The sequence below is a fragment of the Mauremys mutica genome, chromosome 1 (genome assembly GCF_020497125.1).
Source record: "Mauremys mutica isolate MM-2020 ecotype Southern chromosome 1, ASM2049712v1, whole genome shotgun sequence".
Classification (NCBI taxonomy): Eukaryota; Metazoa; Chordata; order Testudines; family Geoemydidae; genus Mauremys; species Mauremys mutica.
Window position 1 is genome coordinate 68,243,757 of NC_059072.1, and position 20,506 is coordinate 68,264,262.

Consider the following 20,506-nt stretch of genomic DNA (forward strand, 5'->3'; position numbering starts at 1 on the left):
TGCTCCCGCTGTGGGGGAAAGCCCCGAGCCTCCATGCTCTCCCCCTGTGGGACTGTGTGTGGCCCCTGCCTGACTTTTTTTTTTTCTGTGGGTCAATGGCCCTTGATAGAAAAAAGATCCCCCACCCCTGGTTTATAGACTCCCTGCTCCACAGTGGAGAATTCATGTAAACCTAGGGGGTGCCCTGGCTGTTCCCTGAGGAGTTGGTGGCAATGCAAGGAATCTCTGAGTCAGGACCACTGTCTGCTCTGTTTTTGTTTAGCAAAAATCAAATGAAAAGGCTTTGATTTTTTTCTGAAATGAAATATTTTTAGTATTTCTTCTCCGGGAACTTTGAAATTTCGAGTTTTCGTTCTGATTCAGAATGCAAACTTTTTTGAAATGTTGGAATGTCCTGTGGAAGGGAAATCACAAGTTTCAACCTGCTGTATGCACTATGTAGTTGCCTAATTAGACAAATGTCATCCCTTTTACCTGGGATTCACAAGAGTTCAAACTCTACAGCTGTCACAGTTACAAAATAAATCACGCTCATGTCTGCTGAGCTGGGAGTAGAATGTTGATTCTAGACCTAAGGATACTTATTTCCCAAAACACTGCCTAGCACTTGAACTAAAGGAGATCTCTGTGAGCTGGCAATAGGCGTAGCTGGTAGCAGGAGGGGCTGCAGAAGATGGCACACGCAGTCCTTAGGTAAGGGAAAGAGGAAGAAAAGCCTTACATTGCACCTCTAACCAATTAATGAGTGCCAGCCAGTCTGATGTATGGGGAAGAATGAGGCTTCAAAGGCAGGTAGAGGAAAACAGAGGGGGTATATATTGGGGGTAGGGTGATAGTTACATGCCAGCTCCACAGAGAGAGAGAGAAAAAAAGAGAACCAACTTATAAGGCCAGAACATAGAGCAAAAGTGGGGAAATGGTCAGTTAAAAATTAATTTTAAAAGACAGGATGAGGTTTGAGGCAGCTGATTGGGAAAAGAACTTCTAGAAAAGAATAAGAGTATGTGAGAATTATCAAAGAGGCAGCAGGAATCCCACCGGAAGGTAGTATTAAATCTCTGAGTTTCTTATCAGAACTGTGAAAGGGCAAAGCAAATAATTTAATCACAGAGGTAAGGAAAAACATTAAAATCAATGGTACGAAGAAGGAAAACAAGCCATTTCAAAACTTATATTCACAGGAATCTGTAAGTGTCCGAGGAACCAGCAAGCCTAAACAGGCTGACCATTGCCCATAGATTTCTGTGTCTGCAGAGGAACATGATACACACTCACTGGAGTGCCTATGCCACTACCTAGGATTAAAACAAGCTGTTAGAAGTGTTACCCTGTTCGCACATACACAGCTGAGAGAACATTCCTGAGGTACAGGAGATAGAATCATAAAATGTTTGTGAGGAAAAATGCCTAGATCATTGATTCCAGCCATAGATAGCACATAAATAGGGGCATTAGAAATATCTTAAATCCTGCAATGGCAAGATGATTTATTTAGTCCTCCAAGACAGGATGCTTCAGCTATTAGCCATGTAACAGTTCTACAGTAATGCATTTGTTTGCTTGCAGTGTGGGAGACAGCCAAATTCAAAGCTAATCTTGTAAGACCTATTTTACCCCTCAATAAAATGCAGAAAATGATAGATCTGGCTTAGCAGATGCATGCAAACATCAATTGCAGTAGTTTAGTACAAAGTTTTCACAGGTTAAAGTCAAGTAGTTGGGGCAAAGAATACGCTGAGCCTGCTCAAAGTTACTTCAGTGCAAATTACAGTGAAGTCAATGGAATTATACCAATATACAACCAGTGCACATGAGTCGGGCCCTTTTATAATCTCCTGTAGTTGATGATAACCAGTGGAATCCTGGTTGTTTTTTTACAAAAGTTCCCTGGGGCCAGATTCTGCTCCCATTGCTCACAAGGAAAGGTTCTCATACAAAAGGCTCAGGCCTGCTTCTGTTGAAGTCAATGGGAGTTTACTATTAACCTCAGTCAGGATTTAGCCCACGGTTTTATATATATATGCCTCATTCTGTTTTGTTCCAGATCAGTTAAAAATGTAGCATATTCCCTTTCACTTCTCTCTTGCTTCCTCACATTTTGGTGAAGTTTCCTCTCCCCATTCTCTGGTATTGGAAGCTAATGAGACCATTCTAGGCCTAATCTTAAGCAGTCCTTTCGGGGAATTTCCTAGGGTGCCAGATATTTGGCTCATGCTTTTTCTGTGTCAGGTATGTTACTCTGCAAATATTTTGTTGCTATCTGGACAGTTGAGTAAGTGAGATATTTCATAACTTGTCCCCCACCAACATGAAAAACTCATCAATAAATAAAGTGCTTTTCAGCTATTAGGATCTAGTGACCATGGTCTGATTAATATTTAAATCACTAGCTAATATCTTCTGCAGTGATTCACAAATTGCAATTCATGGTATGCTTGGTGCTGGCTAGTTGCATGGTGCTGGCTCTCTCCCTTGTTTCCAGATAAGTCATATTAAAAGAAGATAAAAATCCATTAGCTATTTTCTTAGTGTTACTTTTCCATGTAGTTATTGTCACAAAGTTGTTGGGTTTTTGGGTGTTGTGTGTGTACGTTTCACTAAACGCAGAGTAGGTGGTATGTGCAATCCTGAATTGGGTGTGGGTGGGTGACAAGACCGTCTCTTAATTATTAGGATGACATTATGTGGAGAAAAAAGTGGTTCGGGACTATTTAAAATAGTTGAATGAGCACAAGTTCATGGGGCTGGATGCACTGCATCCGAGGGTGCTAAAGGAGTTGGCTGATGTGATTGCAGAGCCATTGGCCATTATCTCTGAAAACTCATGGTGATCAGGGGAGGTCCCGGATGACTGGAAAAAGGCTAATGTAGTACCCATCTTTAAAAAAGGGAAGGAGGAGGATCTGGGGAACTACAGGCCAGTCAGCCTCACCTCAGTCCCTGGAAAAGCAGGTCCTCAAGGAATCAATTTTGAAGCACTTAGAGGAGAGGAAACTGATCAGGAACAGTTAGCATGGATTCACCAAGGGCAAGTCATGCCTGACTAACCTAATTGCCTTCTATGATGAGATAACTGGGTCTGTGGATGAGGGGAAAGCAGTGGACGTGTTATTCCTTGACTTTAGCAAAGCTTTTGATATGGTGTCCCACAGTATTCTTGCCAGCAAGTTAAAGAAGTATGGGCTCGATAATTGGACTATAGGGTAGATAGAAAGCTGGCTAGATCATGGGGCTCAATGGGTAGTGATCCATATGTGGCTCCATATCTAGTTGGCAGCCGGTTTCAAGTGGAGTGCCCCAAGGGTCAGTCCTGGGGCCGGTTTTGTTCAATATCTTCATTAATGATCTGGAGGATGATGTGGATTGCACCCTCAGCAATTTTGCAGATGACACTAAACTGGGAGGAGTGGTAGATATTCTGGAGGGTAGGGATAGGATACAGAGGGACCTAGACAAATTAGAGGATTGGGCCAAAAGAAATCTGATGAGGTTCAACAAGGACAAGTGCAGAGTCCTGCACTTAGGATGGAAGAATCCTATGCACTGCTACAGACTAGGGACCGAATGGCTAGGCAGCAGTTCTGAAGAAAAAGACCTAAGGGTTACAGTGGACGAGAAGCTGGTTATGAGTCAACAGTGTGCCCTTGTTGCGAAGAAAGCTAATGGCATTTTGGGCTGTATAAGTTGGGGCATTGCCAGCAGATCAAGGGACATGATCATTCCCCTCTATTTGACATTGATGAGGCCTTATCTGGAGTACTGTGTTCAGTTTGGGCCCCACAGTACAAGAAGGATGTGGATAAATTGGAAAGAGTCCAGCGGAGGGCAACAAAAATGATTAGGGGGCTGGAGCACATGATTTATGAGGAGAGGCTGAGGGAACTGGGATTATTTAGTCTGCAGAAGAGAAGAATGAGGAGGGATTTGATAGCTGCTTTCAACTACCTGAAAGGGGGTTCCAAAGAGGATGGATCTAGACTGTTCTCAGTGGTAGAAGATGACCGAACAAGGAGTAATGGTCTCAAGTTGCAGTGGGGAAGGTTTAGGTTGGAGATTAGGAAAAACTTTTTCACTAGGAGAGTGGTGAAGCACTGGAATGGGTTACCTAGGGAGGTGGTGGAATCTCCTTCCTTAGAGGTTTTTAAGGCCTGGCTTGACTAGGGTGACCAGACAGCAAGTGTGAAAAATCGGGACAGGGGGTCGGGGGTAATAGGAGCCTATATAAGAAAAAGCCCCAAATATCGGGACTATCCCTATAAAATCGGGACATCTGGTCACCCTAGGCTTGACAAAGCCCTGGCTGGGATGATTTAGTTGGTGTTGGTCCTGCTTTGAACAGGAGGTTGGACTAGATGACCTCCTGAGGTCCCTTCCATCCCTGATATTCTATGATTATGGGACAGTCTGATCTCCTGTGTACATCAGCTGTTTTGAGAATGGTCCTTGACTTTGTGTCCAGGCTCAATAGTAAATTAAGGATGGGTTCTTTCAAAAGGGCCCTAGTATAGTCAGGTGCCAAGCCCCCTTTTGACTTTCTACCCCTCATTAGTCTCCACACTGCCAATAGTCTTTCAGATGTACCTCTTAGTTAACCAAAGGCTGAAGTGCTAACTCTGTGTTGGTCAATCTTTAGTCTCATTGATTTCAAATAAGTCAAGAGTGAATTAGCACTTCAGGATTTGGTCTCGTAATAGGAAAACTAAAGTTAGCCAAACTCTCCCTGTTGTTTTCAAAGTTTTCCTTTCTTGTCATATGCTGTTTTGTTCTCCACTTTTCTTACTCTGGAGATTGCAGAGTACCCTTATTAGTCTTGCTAACACTACTCTGATTGATTTAGTGAATTTCTCTGGAGTTACTGGTATCTGTTCCTTCACATACAAATATAACACTTACATACTTTTAATTTTGTCTTGCCAAATCAAGCCTATATTTTGAATTCATTACCATCCCCAGGAGTTAGTAATTTTTCTGCACTACCTACAAATACCTGCTGTGTTGTAATTTTCTTGTCACACAAGCTTCCAAGTCAAACTAATTTCAATCACATTCTAATTTTATTTGTAATAGGCCTAAGTCCTAGCACGTAGGGGAAGGCACATATTAATTTCATGTTCTTTTCAACTTTATGCATCCCTTTTTAGATTTTTCATTTTTCTTGTTTGTATCTACTTTGATTATTTAAGCAAAAAAAAATCAGTAGAAAAAAACAACTTGGCAGGAAAAAAACAACCCCTTGAAAACAGCCTGTAAAAGTTATGATGTTTTTCTATAAAGCTAATAACTATACAGTGAGGGAGGGCATTTGTATCTTGTGATTAGTTACAGAATACATTTTTTCTCTCTTGCTTACACTCTCGTTCACTGTTGCCTATTCACATTTTTTACATAGATACGAACCTACCAAATGCTCTAGGTTGGTCTGACCTAGCCACCTGGGTGGGGTATATCTGCACTGCAGCTGGGAGATGTAATTCCCAGCTTGGATAGACATACACATGCTATCTCTGCCCAAACTAGTCTGTTTACAAATAGCAGCATGACTGTGAAGGCACAGGCAGTGGCATAGGCTAGCCCCTCCCAAGTACAACCCCATCTGAGATCCTAGGTATATATTTGGGTGGCTAGCCAGGAATAGGTTGACCAGACAAGAAGTGTGAAAAATCGGGACGGGAGTGGGAAGGTAATAGGAGCCTATATAAGAAAAAGACCTCAAAATCAGGACTGTCGCTATAAAATCATGACATCTGGTCACCCTAGCCAGGAAAAAACCCTTAGCTTTGAACTTAGAGATGGATAAAATCTTGGTCATCCTTAGTTATCAGTTGGAGTAAAGCCTCCACTATAACTAAGGGTAGTAAAAGTTCAGCAACACATAATTCAGGTTTGGGGCTACACTGTTCATTGCACAGATTGCAGATTCATAATGCACCACCACTTTCCTTGTGGTGCAAGCAGTTTGTGGGCCTCAGAGCCCGTGGACAGAGATGCTGAAGTGGAAGATCGCAGTGAGATGGAATTATTTGTAGATGTGGCATATGCAGACATGGTAGAGCAGGCTCAACTCAGAACTGGCTTCACTGATCCCCCCCAGCTGAGGAAATTGGTGTCAAGATGAGAGGGAAAGAGGGAGGAACAGGTAGAACAAACTCACATAGACAGGATGTAACTTCTGATAGGGAATTTAAAGGCAAATGAATCTTAATTCAGGGCCTAATGAGTTGGTTGGGACAACAGTAAATTACAAAACACCCAAGTTTAAAACGCCCCAAATTCTTGGCTTTGTTGCACCTCTCCAGTGACACAAAGCGGATATGAAGCCAGCTTACATGACCAGATGAAGCTTCCCTTTTTGCAGAGAATTTTCTTATGATGTTGCTGGATCTGTGCCAACCTCTACCTCATGGTTCCCCAGCACAGAGTGTGGTTGAGGAGAAAGGGACATGGCCAGAGCATTGTGCTCTGGTGATCCTTGGCTGATAGAATGGCACCACAGGTCCATTGCAGCTGACGCAACTTAGAGCAGCTGTTATGCTCTTCAGGATCAGACTGGCAGCCTGAGGATGGGTGGGGCATTAAGGTGGCTTACACATGTTTTAGTGGTGCCCTTCATCCTAAATTGAGCTGGGTGCTAGCCAGCTAATTCTGAAGGTGTGGTCCAATATGATATGGACAAATTGACACCGCTTCTTTAAGGAGATGTATGCCTCACCAATCTATTAAAATTCTTTGGGCACCTCAACAAAAGAATGGATAAAGGAGAATTGGTAGATTTAATTGTTTGGACTTTAAGTGAGCGCTTGGCAAATTCCTCACAAGGGGCTACTAAGGAAAGTAGTCTAGGGTGACAGATACAATTCTGTCATGGATGAGAAATTGGTTGAGAGAGAGAAAGCAAAGGGACTGAATCATGATATTCATGCAGGCAGGTATGAAAGGATAAGTGGCCTCACATTCAGAAATACACAGTTTATGTGGTGCAAGGAGTCCTTCCTGATACCACAATATATTTATTATTAATATAGAACAAAAGCAACTCTAGGAAAGAGCCCAATAATATTTGTATTTGTTTTAACAGAAGGCTTGATTTCAGGTTTTTATTATTTAGATAGGACCATTAATGCACACAGTTATTTACTGATGTAGAAATAAGATACATGGAAGTGACATTCCTGCTCTGAAGAATTTACTGTCTAAAATCAGTCTAGCAACTGTGATGTGTTTAAGAATATTTCTCCTTCTTTTTAGTGGTCAACCCATTCCCAGGGTGGAGTACACTGCCGAAGAAATTAAAACTTGGGGGACAGTATTCAGGGAACTCACTAAACTCTATCCCACTCATGCTTGTCGGGAATATTTAAAAAACTTCCCTTTGCTGACCAAGTACTGTGGATATAGAGAGGATAATGTACCCCAACTGGAAGATGTTTCTATTTTTCTTAAAGGTAAGGTTCATGTTTGATTTTTGAATAGCCATGATGTCATGGAAAAATGTTGTCTTCTCTTAGGACCTGATCCAAAGTTCGCTGAATGGAAGAACCTCCATTGTCGTCCGTGGATTTTAGATCAGGCCATTAGTCAACACACACACACACTCGTTGCAATGTTTTCCACAGGAGAGAAATTGTTGGAGTCAGTGATAGTTGTTTTAATAGGAATGTAGGAGGTGTCTGGGTAGCACACCTAAATGACTTTGCATGCTACACATCACATAAAATTATATTGGAGGTAGAGGAAGGTCTTGTGGTGTGACATGGGTGGCGAGCATAGATAACTGTGCTGTTGTAATGAATACACTGAAGGAACACAGTGTCTCCTGTAGCTTCTCCTAGTGGGGAGGAAGAATGAAATGTTGAGATAGTAGAATTTAAAGATGGCATCGTCATTCATTACATTGTCTGTCTGTATCTATGCCAAAGGTTGCAGATGGTGGGAATGCACTTGTCCAGATGTGTTTGAATATTCCCAAATGAACTTTGCAGTATTCTAGTACAGTTTTGAAGTTCTGGATTTGGAGTGACAGACCTATTTAAACAGGTTTCAGAGTAGCAGCCATGTTAGTCTGTATCCGCAAAAAGAACAGGAGTACTTGTGGCACCTTAGAGACTAACAAATTTATTTGAGCATAAGCTTTCATGGGCTATAGCCCACTTCATCGGATGCATAGAATGGAACATATAGTGAGGAGATATATATACACATACAAAGAACATGAAAAGGTGGGAGTTCCTGAGCTATTGTCAGCAGGAGGAAAAAAAACTTTTGTAGTGATAATCAAGATAGCCCATTTAAGACAGTTTGACAAGAAGGTGTGAGGGTACTTAACATGGGGAAATAGATTCAATGTGTGTAATGGCTCAGCCATTCCCAGTCTTTATTTAAGCCTACATTGATAGTATCTAGTTTGCATATTAATTCAAGTTCTGCAGTTTCTTGTTGGAGTCTGTTTTTGAAGCTTTTCTGTTGCAAGATTGCCACCTTTAAATCTGTTACTGAGTGGCCAGAGAGCTTGAAGTGTTCTCCTACTGGTTTTTGAATGTTATGATTCCTGATGTCAGATTTGTGTCTGTCTATTCGTTTGCGTAGAGACTGTCTGGTTTGGCCAATATACATGGCAGAGGGGCATTGCTGGCACATGATGGCATATATCACACTGGTAGATGTGCAGGTGAAAGAGCAAATCATTCAAAAACCAGTAGGAGAACACTTCAAGCTCTCTGGCCACTCAGTAACAGATTTAAAGGTGGCAATCTTGCAACAGAAAAGCTTCAAAAACAGACTCCAACAAGAAACTGCAGAACTTGAATTAATATGCAAACTAGATACTATCAATGTAGGCTTAATTAAAGACTGGGAATGGCTGAGCCATTAACACATTGAATCTATTTCCCCAGATTAAGTATCCTTACACCTTCTTGTCAAACTGTCTGAAATGGGCCATCTTGATTATCACTACAAAAGTTTTTTTTCCTCCTGTTGACAATAGCTCATCTTAATTAATTAGCCTCTTAGAGTTGGTAGGGGAACGTGTGTGTGTGTGTGTGTGTGTGTGTGTGTGTGTCCTCACTATATGTTCCAGTCTATGCATTCGATGAAGTGGGCTGTAGCCCACAAAAGCTTATGCTCAAATAAATTTGTTAGTCTCTAAGGTGCCACAAGTACCCCTGTTCTTTTTTGCAGACCCATTTTATATATACTTATCAAGGTCCCAGCGCTGCAATGAGCTCCGCCTGAACAGGGCTCCACACAGGTGCAGAGGTTCTCCTTCAGGGAATTCACTTGAATGATCAAGCCCTAAATGATTCTTTGCTTTTGAAAAAGCCCTTCTTCCCCATCTCTGATGAAAACATGCCTTGTATGAAAGGAGAAGATGCAGATGTTGAGCCCTGTAGTGGCTTGCCCTCATGGTTCAGAGCAGTCTGTCCGTTCTAATTCTTTCATTGTCCATTCTCCTCAAAGATCTCATGAGAACTTCCGGGGCAACAAAATGCTGCTGTCTCTTGCAGCAATCCTGGGAGCTCAAGTGTATAATATCCTACAAATGTTTATAAAATGAAAATCTTTTGTGCTATAAGTGCCATACAAAAAAAGGTAAGGAAAAGTGGTGTCCTAAATGTATATGGAAGAATTTTAACTTAAAATAAATACACTGTTTGGTATGAAAGAATAATCTTACCCATTCCCTTCTTCCCTGCTACATGCTTACCTCTTGTTTATGGTTGCCAGCATTCAGCAACAATTGGTTCATTGCTTTTTGCGTTTGGTCATATATTCTTAAGTCACTCCTATATTGTTCTCTTGGTCTGAGGGAATGGTACTGAAGCATCATGATTGGTTTTTTTCCTTAACGAGAAGCTAAAAACAGCAACAGAACTACAGAAATACACTTTCAGACCAGTCACAGCAGTCACAATTTTTGTGGAAACTGAACTTGGAATATTTTCCTGTAAACACCTTGAAAACAGCCGCTAATGAGTAGAGGGAGAACTTGGGAAAGAACTGGCCTGTTCAAAGTCACTGTGAGTTTGAAATAACTCCCCTGTAGGACTAATCTGATGAAGGACTGCATTATTAAATGTAAAAATGAGCATGTGGTATACTCATGTCACCATATGTTTATTTAAATAATTTATAAGATAGTACTTTAAATGTATGATTTTTTTATATAGTTTAATTTCAGTAAAGGTGATTTACATCGTATTTCACAGAATTCAGCTTCTGTGCTGGAAACTTCTATATTGTTCTTGTTTGGTGCCATACATAAAAACAGATACTTCATGATGTTATTACTCACTTTAGACTTGACTTCTTTTCTAGTAAAAGTTCTTAAACAAGCCATGAATTACTTCAAGCTGTTTTAATTAAGAGTATTTTAGCAGTGCAATGTGGGTGTAAATAGTATAGCAGTTTTGGCCAAGGTTTTCAGTGCCTTGTTTTGGACAGAATAAATAACTACAAATCCTTGCTTTCTCTCAGGTGTTGATATATCCAATTTGGTCTTTTCACTATCTCTTCCACTTTAGAAAGGTCTGGCTTCACGGTGAGACCAGTTGCTGGATATCTGTCTCCTCGAGATTTTTTAGCAGGATTAGCCTATAGAGTTTTTCACTGCACTCAATATGTACGGCATGGCTCTGACCCTCTCTACACACCAGAACCGTAAGTATACCTTGTCCTATTCATTTGTTGTTAAAATTAACTACAACTAAAACTTAATTTTCTAAATTTTTATGTTGATTCAGCCCACTCAACAATCCAGGATTTTTTGGTCTACAAACCAAATGCATGAAAACCAATTTCCAACCCCCCCGCCCCCGCAATGTTTGGCCCAAAACTGAAATCTTTTAATGTAGATATACCACCATGGTGCCTCATGAGAGTTGTAGTTTGGGTACCTCATGTCCCCGTTCTACTCTATGGGTTGAACTTCCCAGCCTGATTTCATTTCTCATACACCTCAGGCATGGTATTCCATGATGCACTGCCTCCCTCACCAAGAGAGGGGACTGTTGAGCAATATGGAGATGTAATCTGATCAAAGAACCTCAGCCATAGAAGAGAACTGGAGTGTGAAGCTCTCAAACTATGACTCCGATGAGGCACCACACCAGCATTTTCAAATTGAAATGTTTGGGTTTTGGATGAAATATATGGAGGGTTGATTTTTCACTGAAAACTCTTAATATCCTTTAAAAAATTTCAGCTAGCTCCTCTAGGTTTTTTGTATTGAATGTTTCCTGTTCTATGCAAGTAAATAGTTGAATAGTAATTCCATCAAGGGACACTGCTGATTTCATAAACCATAAGGGCCATGTTTGAGCAGTTTCAGTTACCAGATATCTAGCATGAAATCATAGCCTTTCTTTATTCAGTATGTACCATTTTGGTGTATTTTATTTTTGTATAATATATGGCAACAAAAACCAAAGCCAAAGCTTACACAAATGAGTTAATATCTGCAGCCCTAATTCTGCAAACACTTAAGCCCATGCATAACTTTGCTCACAAGAGCAGATCCACTGAAGCCCTGGGAAAACATCTTAAGATATAAATCCAATAACCTAGCTGCATTTTTTTTATTTTACAGTTAAAAGCTATATCTAAAAATAATTTAATATACTATCATGGTGGGAATTACCAGTTAGCCCTTTTGCACATCATGCTAGAAGTTCTTTCTTATGGTGGGAGCTTTGTACAGCATTTGAACAAATGCTGGATTGCTAGTTTTGTAATGCGGTCTCTCTTTTTGGGGAAGCCGTGACAAGCGTCAAAGGAATTTGCTCTCTACCTAATCTCTCTAACGAGAGTCAGTTCTTGAGGCAGAGCTGCTGAAAAGAAACTGAGCATTGGTGTTTTGGCTGAGATTCCTGAAAAAGGGGATTGATTGCATGCTGGTTGACCACCTCTGTGTGTGTATATAAGGCATGTATACACTGCTGTGCAGTTCAGACTATGGAGGTCATGAATAGCAGTGCGCACCAAAGTACTCTGCTGTAACTCCCCCATATACCTACTGTGCGTGTGAACTAAAAGGTTCCTACTCTGCATTAATGTAATCCTGTGTGAAGAAGACTACGTTAATGAGAACTAGGAACCTTTTAGTTTGCACCTTCAGCATGCACACCAGGGGAGTTACAGTGCAGCAGTTTGGTACACACCGCTATTCACGCCCCCCATAGTCCGAACTGCAGGGTAGTTGCAGACGAACCCATAGCATAAATAAACAAACTGCTCTAAGAAAATACAAGACTCTGCTACACTGATCTTTCCAACGGGAAGACAACCTGCCAAGCCCCAAAATCTGTTAACACTCAGCAGAGGAGTGATGATATTTATGAAATAAAAACAATTGGAGTATATTCTTATCCAATTCAAGGGGATTTATGAGTGTTATCCCAGTAAGTGCAAAGACCCTGAGCCAGCAAACGTTTAAGCATGTGTGTAACTTTGCTCACATGAGCTGTCCCTTTTGGCTACTATATTTATGGTATCAATGCTTAGTTTGATACAGGCTCCGAACTGTGCAGCAAGTCTTAGGAATTAGGTCGTACTATGTCATAACTAGGATGGCCGGATGGAAAGTCTGGTCGAAAAGGGGACCTGATTGTGTCCAGTCAATCAACTGACCGGACACCCAAAGTCCGGTTACTGCCAGCATGGGAGGTGGGGAGGCGCCAGGTCATCACTCGTGCCAGCCCTGTCTCAGATGGGGCAGCACCCTATCTGCATCGGACAACAGGCTAGTCCCTCCCGACCCGTGGAGGGAGGAGGGGAGAGGGGAAAAGCAGTGAGTGATGGAGGAAGGGGGGAAAGAGGAGCGAATGAGGGACAGGTCCTCAGGGGGTAGGGCAGGAGCGGGGTCTCAGGGAAAAGGGCAGTGGGTGAGACCTGGGCGGGAAGAGGGAGGGTGGGGTGGGCCCTCAGGGGGAAGAGGAGGTTTTGGCACTCCTGCTCGAGTGTCCAGTTTTTAAATATTACAAGGTTGGCAACCCTAATAATAGCAGGAATTCTTATAATAAACTGCCCATTCATGGTGTCCTAAGAGTCACTCTAGTAATTCTAGTGAAATTAAAATTATTACTTTTGTTTCTGAATTTAATGGGAAATCCTTATTGCCTTGATGGCTCCAAGCATTAGAACTATATAAATTATACAAGTACAGTACTAGCATTTGAAAAACTGATAAGAAGCTAATTATAAAAATGAACTTTATTCTTTTTGTGCAGATCTTTGCTCTAAAATAATAAAATTTCAGAAAAATGAATAGCAAAAAATGGTAAATGCCTCGTTAACTTTGTCTGATTTTCATAAGATTTTGCATACAGCAGATACACTCAAAAACTGAGTTCTGGCTCCATTAAATTACAAAGCTCATATTGACTCCAGTGGGGAGAGGATTTCACCCTTAATATTCACCCTTTTGCAGTACAGTAATTGCAGTGCCCTGCTCTCTCTTCTTTGATGTATGGAAACATATTGTGGTTTGTTGCAGGTGTCTAAGGCTGCATGTTGCATTTGAATACGGTCAACCTGATGAAATGACTCCCATTGATTTTAATGGGCTTTGGATCAGGCTTCCCACCCGCACTGTAGACCCAGATGCAAATTAGGGGATTCACTTTCCTTGATTTTTATCATCACTATCTGTATTTTAAACCTTTTCTTTCCTGGTTTTATGATATTTCTACTACCTTCATAGAACTATATGGATTTCCTCTGCTGGCCAATTTGCTCCTACAAAAATCGTTCACAGTGAAAACTGTATTACTGAAATCTTTTCCTCTCAATGTGTATGAATAAATTAAAGCCACTTAATTATTTTTCAAATAGCACAAAACAAAAGAATTGAGTCTGGTAGTTAAGAAAAGAGTTATATTGTTTAGACTTATCTATAAAGGACCAGACTTGCTGGGAAATTTGAGACTGTTATGACAATTCCAAACATCAGTACGTGATTCTGACAGCAGGGTACTGTTTTTTTTTTTTAAAGGCAACTCTCTGTAATATCACATGTGTAAAAAAAACAAACAAACAAACCTCAGACAGAGAAATATATAAGCCAAAAGTGGGGTCGGGAGGATGGGAACCTTCCTCCTCCTCTTGCTAATTAGGGTTAGATCAGGGGTTGGCAACCTCTGGCATGCAGCTCGCCAGGGTAAGCACCCTGGCGGGCCGGGCCAGTTTGTTTACCTACCATGTCGGCAGTTTTGGCTGATCGCGGGTCCCACTTTGCCGTTCGCCATCCCAGGCCAATGGGGGTGGCAGGAAGCCGTGACCAGCCCATCCCTTGGCTCTCACCACTTCCCACCGCCCCCATTGGCCTGCGACGGCGAACCGCAGCCAGTGAGAGCCGCGATCGGCCGAACCTGCTGACGTGGTAGGTAAAGAAACTGGCCCGGCCCGCCAGGGTGCTTACCCTGGTGAGCCGCATGCCAGAGGTTGCCGACCTCTGGGCTAGATTATGTCTACCCTTTTTGTGGGTGTGCAAGGATGTAAAGGGTGCAAACAGCCTCTCGTCAGACCTGTTCCCACATGCATGGCTAGTCCATGTGCAGAGGTAGTCCTTGTATTCTCTGGTAGTATAGACAGCAGTATTAGCTTCTCCAGAGTGGGTGGAGAGGGCTAGAAAGGGGTCAAGGTTCTGCACTGGCTGGCAGGGCTAGACCAGTATGTTGGGGATAGGGCTAGACTTGTGCTGCTTCCTGACATCAGTGACCCCTTGGCACAACAGTATCACTATGGCTTCTGCTCATCACAGGCCTGGGGTCTTTGGTGCAGCCCACAGACCTTCAGTAAGGATCTTGGCATGGCCCTTGATGTATTAGGATCTCTGATCAACCTTCAGAACCCTCATGAATCAGTTCGTCAGTGTCTCAATGCATCATTGAAATGGAGCAGCCCTTGACTCATCAGACGAGGTCTCAGTAGGCCTTTGATACTTTGGTGACTTGAGGCATCAGCGCTTTTGTGATGGTCAGGCCCTTGGTAACACTGGTGGTGTCCATTCCTCAGTAGCTTTGAGAGGCCCTAGGTGAGTCATCATTATTCTGAAGTCTTAGAACCTTGACAAATTAATGCCTCAGACCATCAGCACACAAGGCCTCTGTGCACAGTTATCTTTGGTCAAAAAAGGCCTTAGTAGGTCCTTGATGTGGCAGTAACTCAGAGTCTCACATTGCATTGAGATCCTAGCACTACTGTTGATGCCCTGGCCCTCAGCACATTAAGTTCTTCTTCCATAATAGCCTCAGCCTATCACCACCATGGAGTGGAGCTCAGCACAATTCTGTATGCTCAAAATGGCCCTCGTGCATCTACGGAGTCTTGGCACTTTAGTGCCTATGTTGGGACACATCAGCACTTCAGAATAACCCCAACATCTCTATTAAGAGTTAGTATTTGGGGCTTTAGAGAGCTCCGGGTGCTGAAGCGGCTCTGCTGCAGTTTAGTTTAGTTTAACTATTTTTGGCTTGGCATTTTGATAGAGTGACTATCTTTCCCTAAGCTGAATACGGGACACCTGGTAAAATTACTTGTATTCAAGTGAGTTCAACGGCAACCAATCATACAAATATTCAAATTAACATCAAGTTGACTGAGCCCCCGTTAAAAAAAGAAATACTGCGTAGTTGGATTCTTTTTATTCACCTTATATTTAAGGCTTCAGGGTTCACACGGGGAGGACACCCACTCACCCACCTCTGGTGACCAACCAACCCAAGCCTCCTTGCCTGGCGCTCTCCATCCTCCATGCCTGGCTGGGCCCCCGGGATGGACCCACCTCACCTGGTGCCATGTCTTCCCGAGGTGACACATGGGCAGCGGCGTATTATTGCCTAGGCCAACAAGGCCTAGGGCAGCAAATTTGCTCATGCCCCCTCCCCAACTCCACCCCTTCCCCAAATCCCCGGCCCACCTCCTCCCCCAGGCGTGCCGTGCTTCCCTCCTTCCACCTCCCTCCCAGGCTTGCCGCACGAAAGTGCTGGGAGGGAGGGAGAAGTGAGTAGGGGGACTCGCAGGGGCACTCGCAGGGTGAGTAGGGGGCGGAACAGAGGTGAGCTGGGGCCCACGGGTGTGGGGAGTAACCCGGGAACCGCTTCCCACCCCAGCTCACCTCCGCTCCACTGCTGCCATCTCCCGAGCATGCTGCAACTCCCCTTCTCCCCTGTCTCTCCCAGGCTTGCCAGCAATTTTTTGAGGGCCTAGGGGTGGCAAATTTGTTAATCCACCACTGCACATGGGGGCTGGGGGCATGCAGGGTCACATGCCCCCTTCACCAGATTTTTGCCAGGCTTCACACCAGAATGTGGCCAGCAGCAGCCTATCAGCACTGTGCAGGAGGGAAGGGACCGGAGCTGCTTCCAGCAGCAGGGGAGGAGGAGGGGGGGAAGGGATGACCTGACCTGTGTCTTTGCAGAGCTCATCTCTTCCCCCCCTCCCATGTGGCTGGAAGCAGCTTGTCCCTTCCTGCCTGCGCAGTGTCAAAAGGCAGCTAACACCTCCAGGCTGCTGCTGGCCACCGACATAACCCCCAGCCCCACCTCCTGTCCCCTGGCTACAGCATGGGTAGGAGGGGGTTAAGCCCTAAGGGCGCATTGTGCACCAGGGCCCAGGGAACCTGACTGCACAGACTTCAGAGAACTCGGAGAGAAAGGTGGCTCAGCAGAGGAGGGTGCCTAGGGGACAGAGCAGCCCCGCACTCCCAGGGGGCAGGGCCTAGGTGTGTGCAGGTAGGTGGAGAGGGTGCTAAGCCCCTGCCCTGGGGGCTGCTATGGTGCTTGCAGGTTTGCGGTGTGAACAGGCTGGAAATCATTTTCCCTCCCCCCCCCCACCCCCCCGACTCCAGAGCTTAGCTGAGGGGCGAAGAGGCTTCCCCATGCCAGTGCTGTGCAGGGTTTTGGCACATGCAGGGCTCGGCTCCTCCTGGCCAGCGCCCCGGGCCAGAGGGTCTTGGGGTTTCCCGGGGTGCCAGCCCAGCCAGAGGCAGTGGGGGAAGGAAGGAGCCTGCTGGTCAGGCTGCTAGTGAGCTGAGCACTCCGACCAGGGGCTGGTTCACTGCACAGTGCTGGGAGTGGGATGCGCCCCACTGGGGGGGGGGGTTATGGAGGAGCTTTGGGGCTCTGTGTGTGTGTGTGTGTGTGTGTGTGTGTGTGTGAAGGGGCAAAGCAGGGAGAGGACAACGAGAGGGGGAGCACGTGAGCAGAGCCAACATATAACTGGCCACCGCCTGGCACCTGCCACCACTCCCCAACTACCACAGCTTGCAGCTCACAGCCAGTGTCAGCTGGAACGGGATGGGGGACGGGGTCCTACTACCAGAGAGCCGGCATGCAGCAGGGGTTGTGCTAAAGGACCAGCAGGGGGAGCGGCTGGCCTCGTGCTCTGCAGCTTTGCCCCACCACCAGCCTTGCACATCCACCCCCATTGTCACCGCTGGTGAGCGAATGGCTGGAGAGCAGGCATCCAGCCAGCAGCAGGACCCACCAGTACTGATGGGCAGGGGGACAGAAAATATGGGAAAATTTGCCTGTTTTTAAGAAAAAGTTGGCACACCTGCAGGAAGGCTTAAATACAGGCCTGTCCCATTGAAAATGGGATGTCTGGTCACCCTATAATTTGATGCCTCAGCATGGCTACAGCTCCCATGCCAAGGATTGGTACATCACAGCTTCAGAATGAGTTGGCATTGCTTCTGGGCCCTGCTTCACTGGCACCTCTGGAAGATTATGATGAGTTGGAGCCACCTTTAAGGCATGACAGTTTGGCATCTGGACAGAATTAGTAGTTCAGCACTTACTTTGGGACATGATGCTTCAGCAAATGGTTGTATCACCTCTACTGGTTTGCATCGGTGCATCCTTTGCAGGCAGGTTGCACTAATTGAGGGGGGAAAAAAGGGTGCTGGGTTGCTTTCTAGGGAGCTTATCACTGAAGTCCTTCTTTTCAATAAGAGGTACTGTGGAATATTGTCTTCCTTCTGGAGTGCTCTCTCCTGGACATTGAGTTTCAGAGATTCCTGTTGAGTCTGTGCAATAGTGCCTCTGGCTGTGCTCATGGCCTCCCACTGGATCTGATAATCTGTTTCTGACTCTAGAAATAGTAAGGGCCTGAATCCTGATGGTCAGGGCTGGCTCCAGGCACCAGCGCAGCAAGCCGGTGCTTGGAGTGGCCAACAGAAAGGGGAGGCACATCTAGCTCTCCGGCAGCAATTCGGCGGCAGGCCCCTCAGTCCCTCTCGGAGGGAAGGACCTACTGCCGAAGAATGAAGCGGCAGTGGTAGAGCTGCTGCCAATCGTGGCTTTTTGCCATCCCAAGCGGAAAAAAAAACAAAACGCTGGAGCCGGCCCTGCTGATGGTTACTTCTGTGTATTCCGTTACGTCTTCCATCCTTCATTGTTCACTTGTTCATGCTGCAGCTGTCATCTGGGAAATGAGGTGGTCAGACTTTGGTGCTTTAATCATGCTGACCTGGGATATCATAGGAAACAGAGGGAGATTAGGATTGCTAAAGCAGCAAATGTTCTGCCTTTGGGGAAGAATGAGTAACTGTGCATCTCAGACCTGGAATTCTCTTCATGGTGTATTTCTATTTTACCTCATATTTACATTAGGGTAACGACTCTTCCAATGTCTCCTACTGCTTTTGGCCAGCTGTATCATATGTGTTTTGTATCCAAGGGTAGCCATGTTAGTCTGTATCCACAAAAACGACAAGGAATCTGGTGGCACTTTAAAGACTGAGGTTATGGGGCAAGTGATGCTGTTTGTTCACAATTTCAGCCTGTGCGCATCTGCAGAAGCACTCGATGTAGAGGTCCAGTCTGTCATTTTGACCATCAGGAGGAGTCTACAAAGAGTTGTTCTTCTTGTAGTGTTGGTAGGAAGGCTCCTGTGGGTCAGTGCACTGTTCAATGGTGTGTTGAAAATATTCCTTGAGTCGGAGACGACGAAAGTAGGCTTCCAGATCACCTGTACTGTATCATGTTCATGGGGATGGTGGAGAAGAAAGAGAGTCCCCAAGATAGGACAGATTCTTCCGACGGGCTAAGTGTGTGGTTGGATAGATTAACAATATTGTTAAGTGAGTTGAGGGTACCACTGTTGTAGCCTCCTGGATTTCAACAATTTCCACCTCACCATCAACCGCAGCCTGGCCCAGTCCCCACCAGAGACCCACTTCCTGGACACTACAGTGCAAAGAAGTGATAGTCACATAAACACCACCCTATACCGGAAACCTACTGACCGCTATACTTACCTATATGCCTCCAGCTTCCATCCAGGACACATCACATGATCCATTGTCTACAGCCAAGCCCTAAGATACAACCAGATTTGCTCCAATCCCTCAGACAGAGACAAATACCTACAAGATCTTTATCAAGCATTCTTAAAATTACAATGCCCACATGGGGAAGTGAGGAAACAGATTGACAGAGTGAGACGGGTACCCAGAAATCACCTATTACAGGACAGGCCCAACAAGGAAAATAACAGAACACCACTGGCCATCACGTACAGCCCCCAGCTAAAACCTCTCCAGCACATTATCAATGATCTACAACCTATCCTAGAAAACGATCCCTCACTCTCACAGACCTTGGGAGGCAGGCCAGTCCTAACTTACAGACAACCTCCCAACCTGAAGCAAATATTCACCAGCAACTACACACCACACCACAGAAACACCAACCCAGGAACCGATCCCTGTAGCAAACCTCGTTGCCTAATCTGTCCCCATATCTACTCTAGCGACACCATCAGAGGACCCAGCCAAAACAGTCACACCATCAAAGGCTCATTCACCTGCACATCTACTAATGTGATATATGCCACCATGTGCCAGCAATGCCCCTCTGCCATGTACATTGGCCAAACCGGACAGTCCTTATGTAAAAGAATAAATGGACACAAATCAGACATCAGGAATGGTAATAGACAAAAGCCAGTAGGTGAACACTTCAATCTCCATGGACATTCTATAACAGATTTAAAAGTCACTATTTTTGAACAACAAAAAAACTTCAGAAACAGACTTCAAAGAGAAATAGCAGAACTAAAATTCATTTGCAAATTTAACACCATTAATTTGGGCTTCAATAGGGACTGGGAGTGGCTGGCACATTACGAAAGCAGCTTTGCCTCTCCTGGAATTGACGCCTCCTCATCTATTATTGGGAGTGGACTACATCCACCCTGATTGAATTGGCCCTGTCAATACTGGTTCTCCACTTGTGAGGTAACTGCCTTCTCTTCATGTGTCAGTATATAATGCCTGCATCTGTAACTTTCACTCCATGCATCTGAAGAAGTGAGGTTTTTTACCCACGAAAGCTTACGCCTAAATAAATCTGTTAGCCTTTAAGGTGCCACCGGACTCCTTGTTGTTTTTGCATATGTGTTTTGTATTTGTAGAGCAGAAATGGTGGGCTGTCATTGTGAACTGAGTGTATCCAGGTTCCCTGCATAGAGATCCCCTGACATGGTGGTAATCTAGAAAGCAGCTCAG

At 44.5% G+C, this 20,506-nt stretch overlaps 1 protein-coding gene across 3 annotated transcripts in view; it reads left to right on the forward strand.

Moving 5' to 3' along the window:
* TPH2 (tryptophan hydroxylase 2) overlaps positions 1-20,506 on the forward strand; it is an 83,977-nt gene that overhangs the window by 23,170 nt on the left and 40,301 nt on the right. For all 3 annotated transcript variants that reach the window (XM_044978888.1, XM_044978881.1, XM_044978871.1), the window contains exons 6-7: positions 7,246-7,442; positions 10,521-10,656. In XM_044978888.1, the coding sequence (XP_044834823.1) occupies positions 7,246-7,442; positions 10,521-10,656 (333 nt within the window). The remainder of the gene's footprint in view (positions 1-7,245; positions 7,443-10,520; positions 10,657-20,506) is intronic.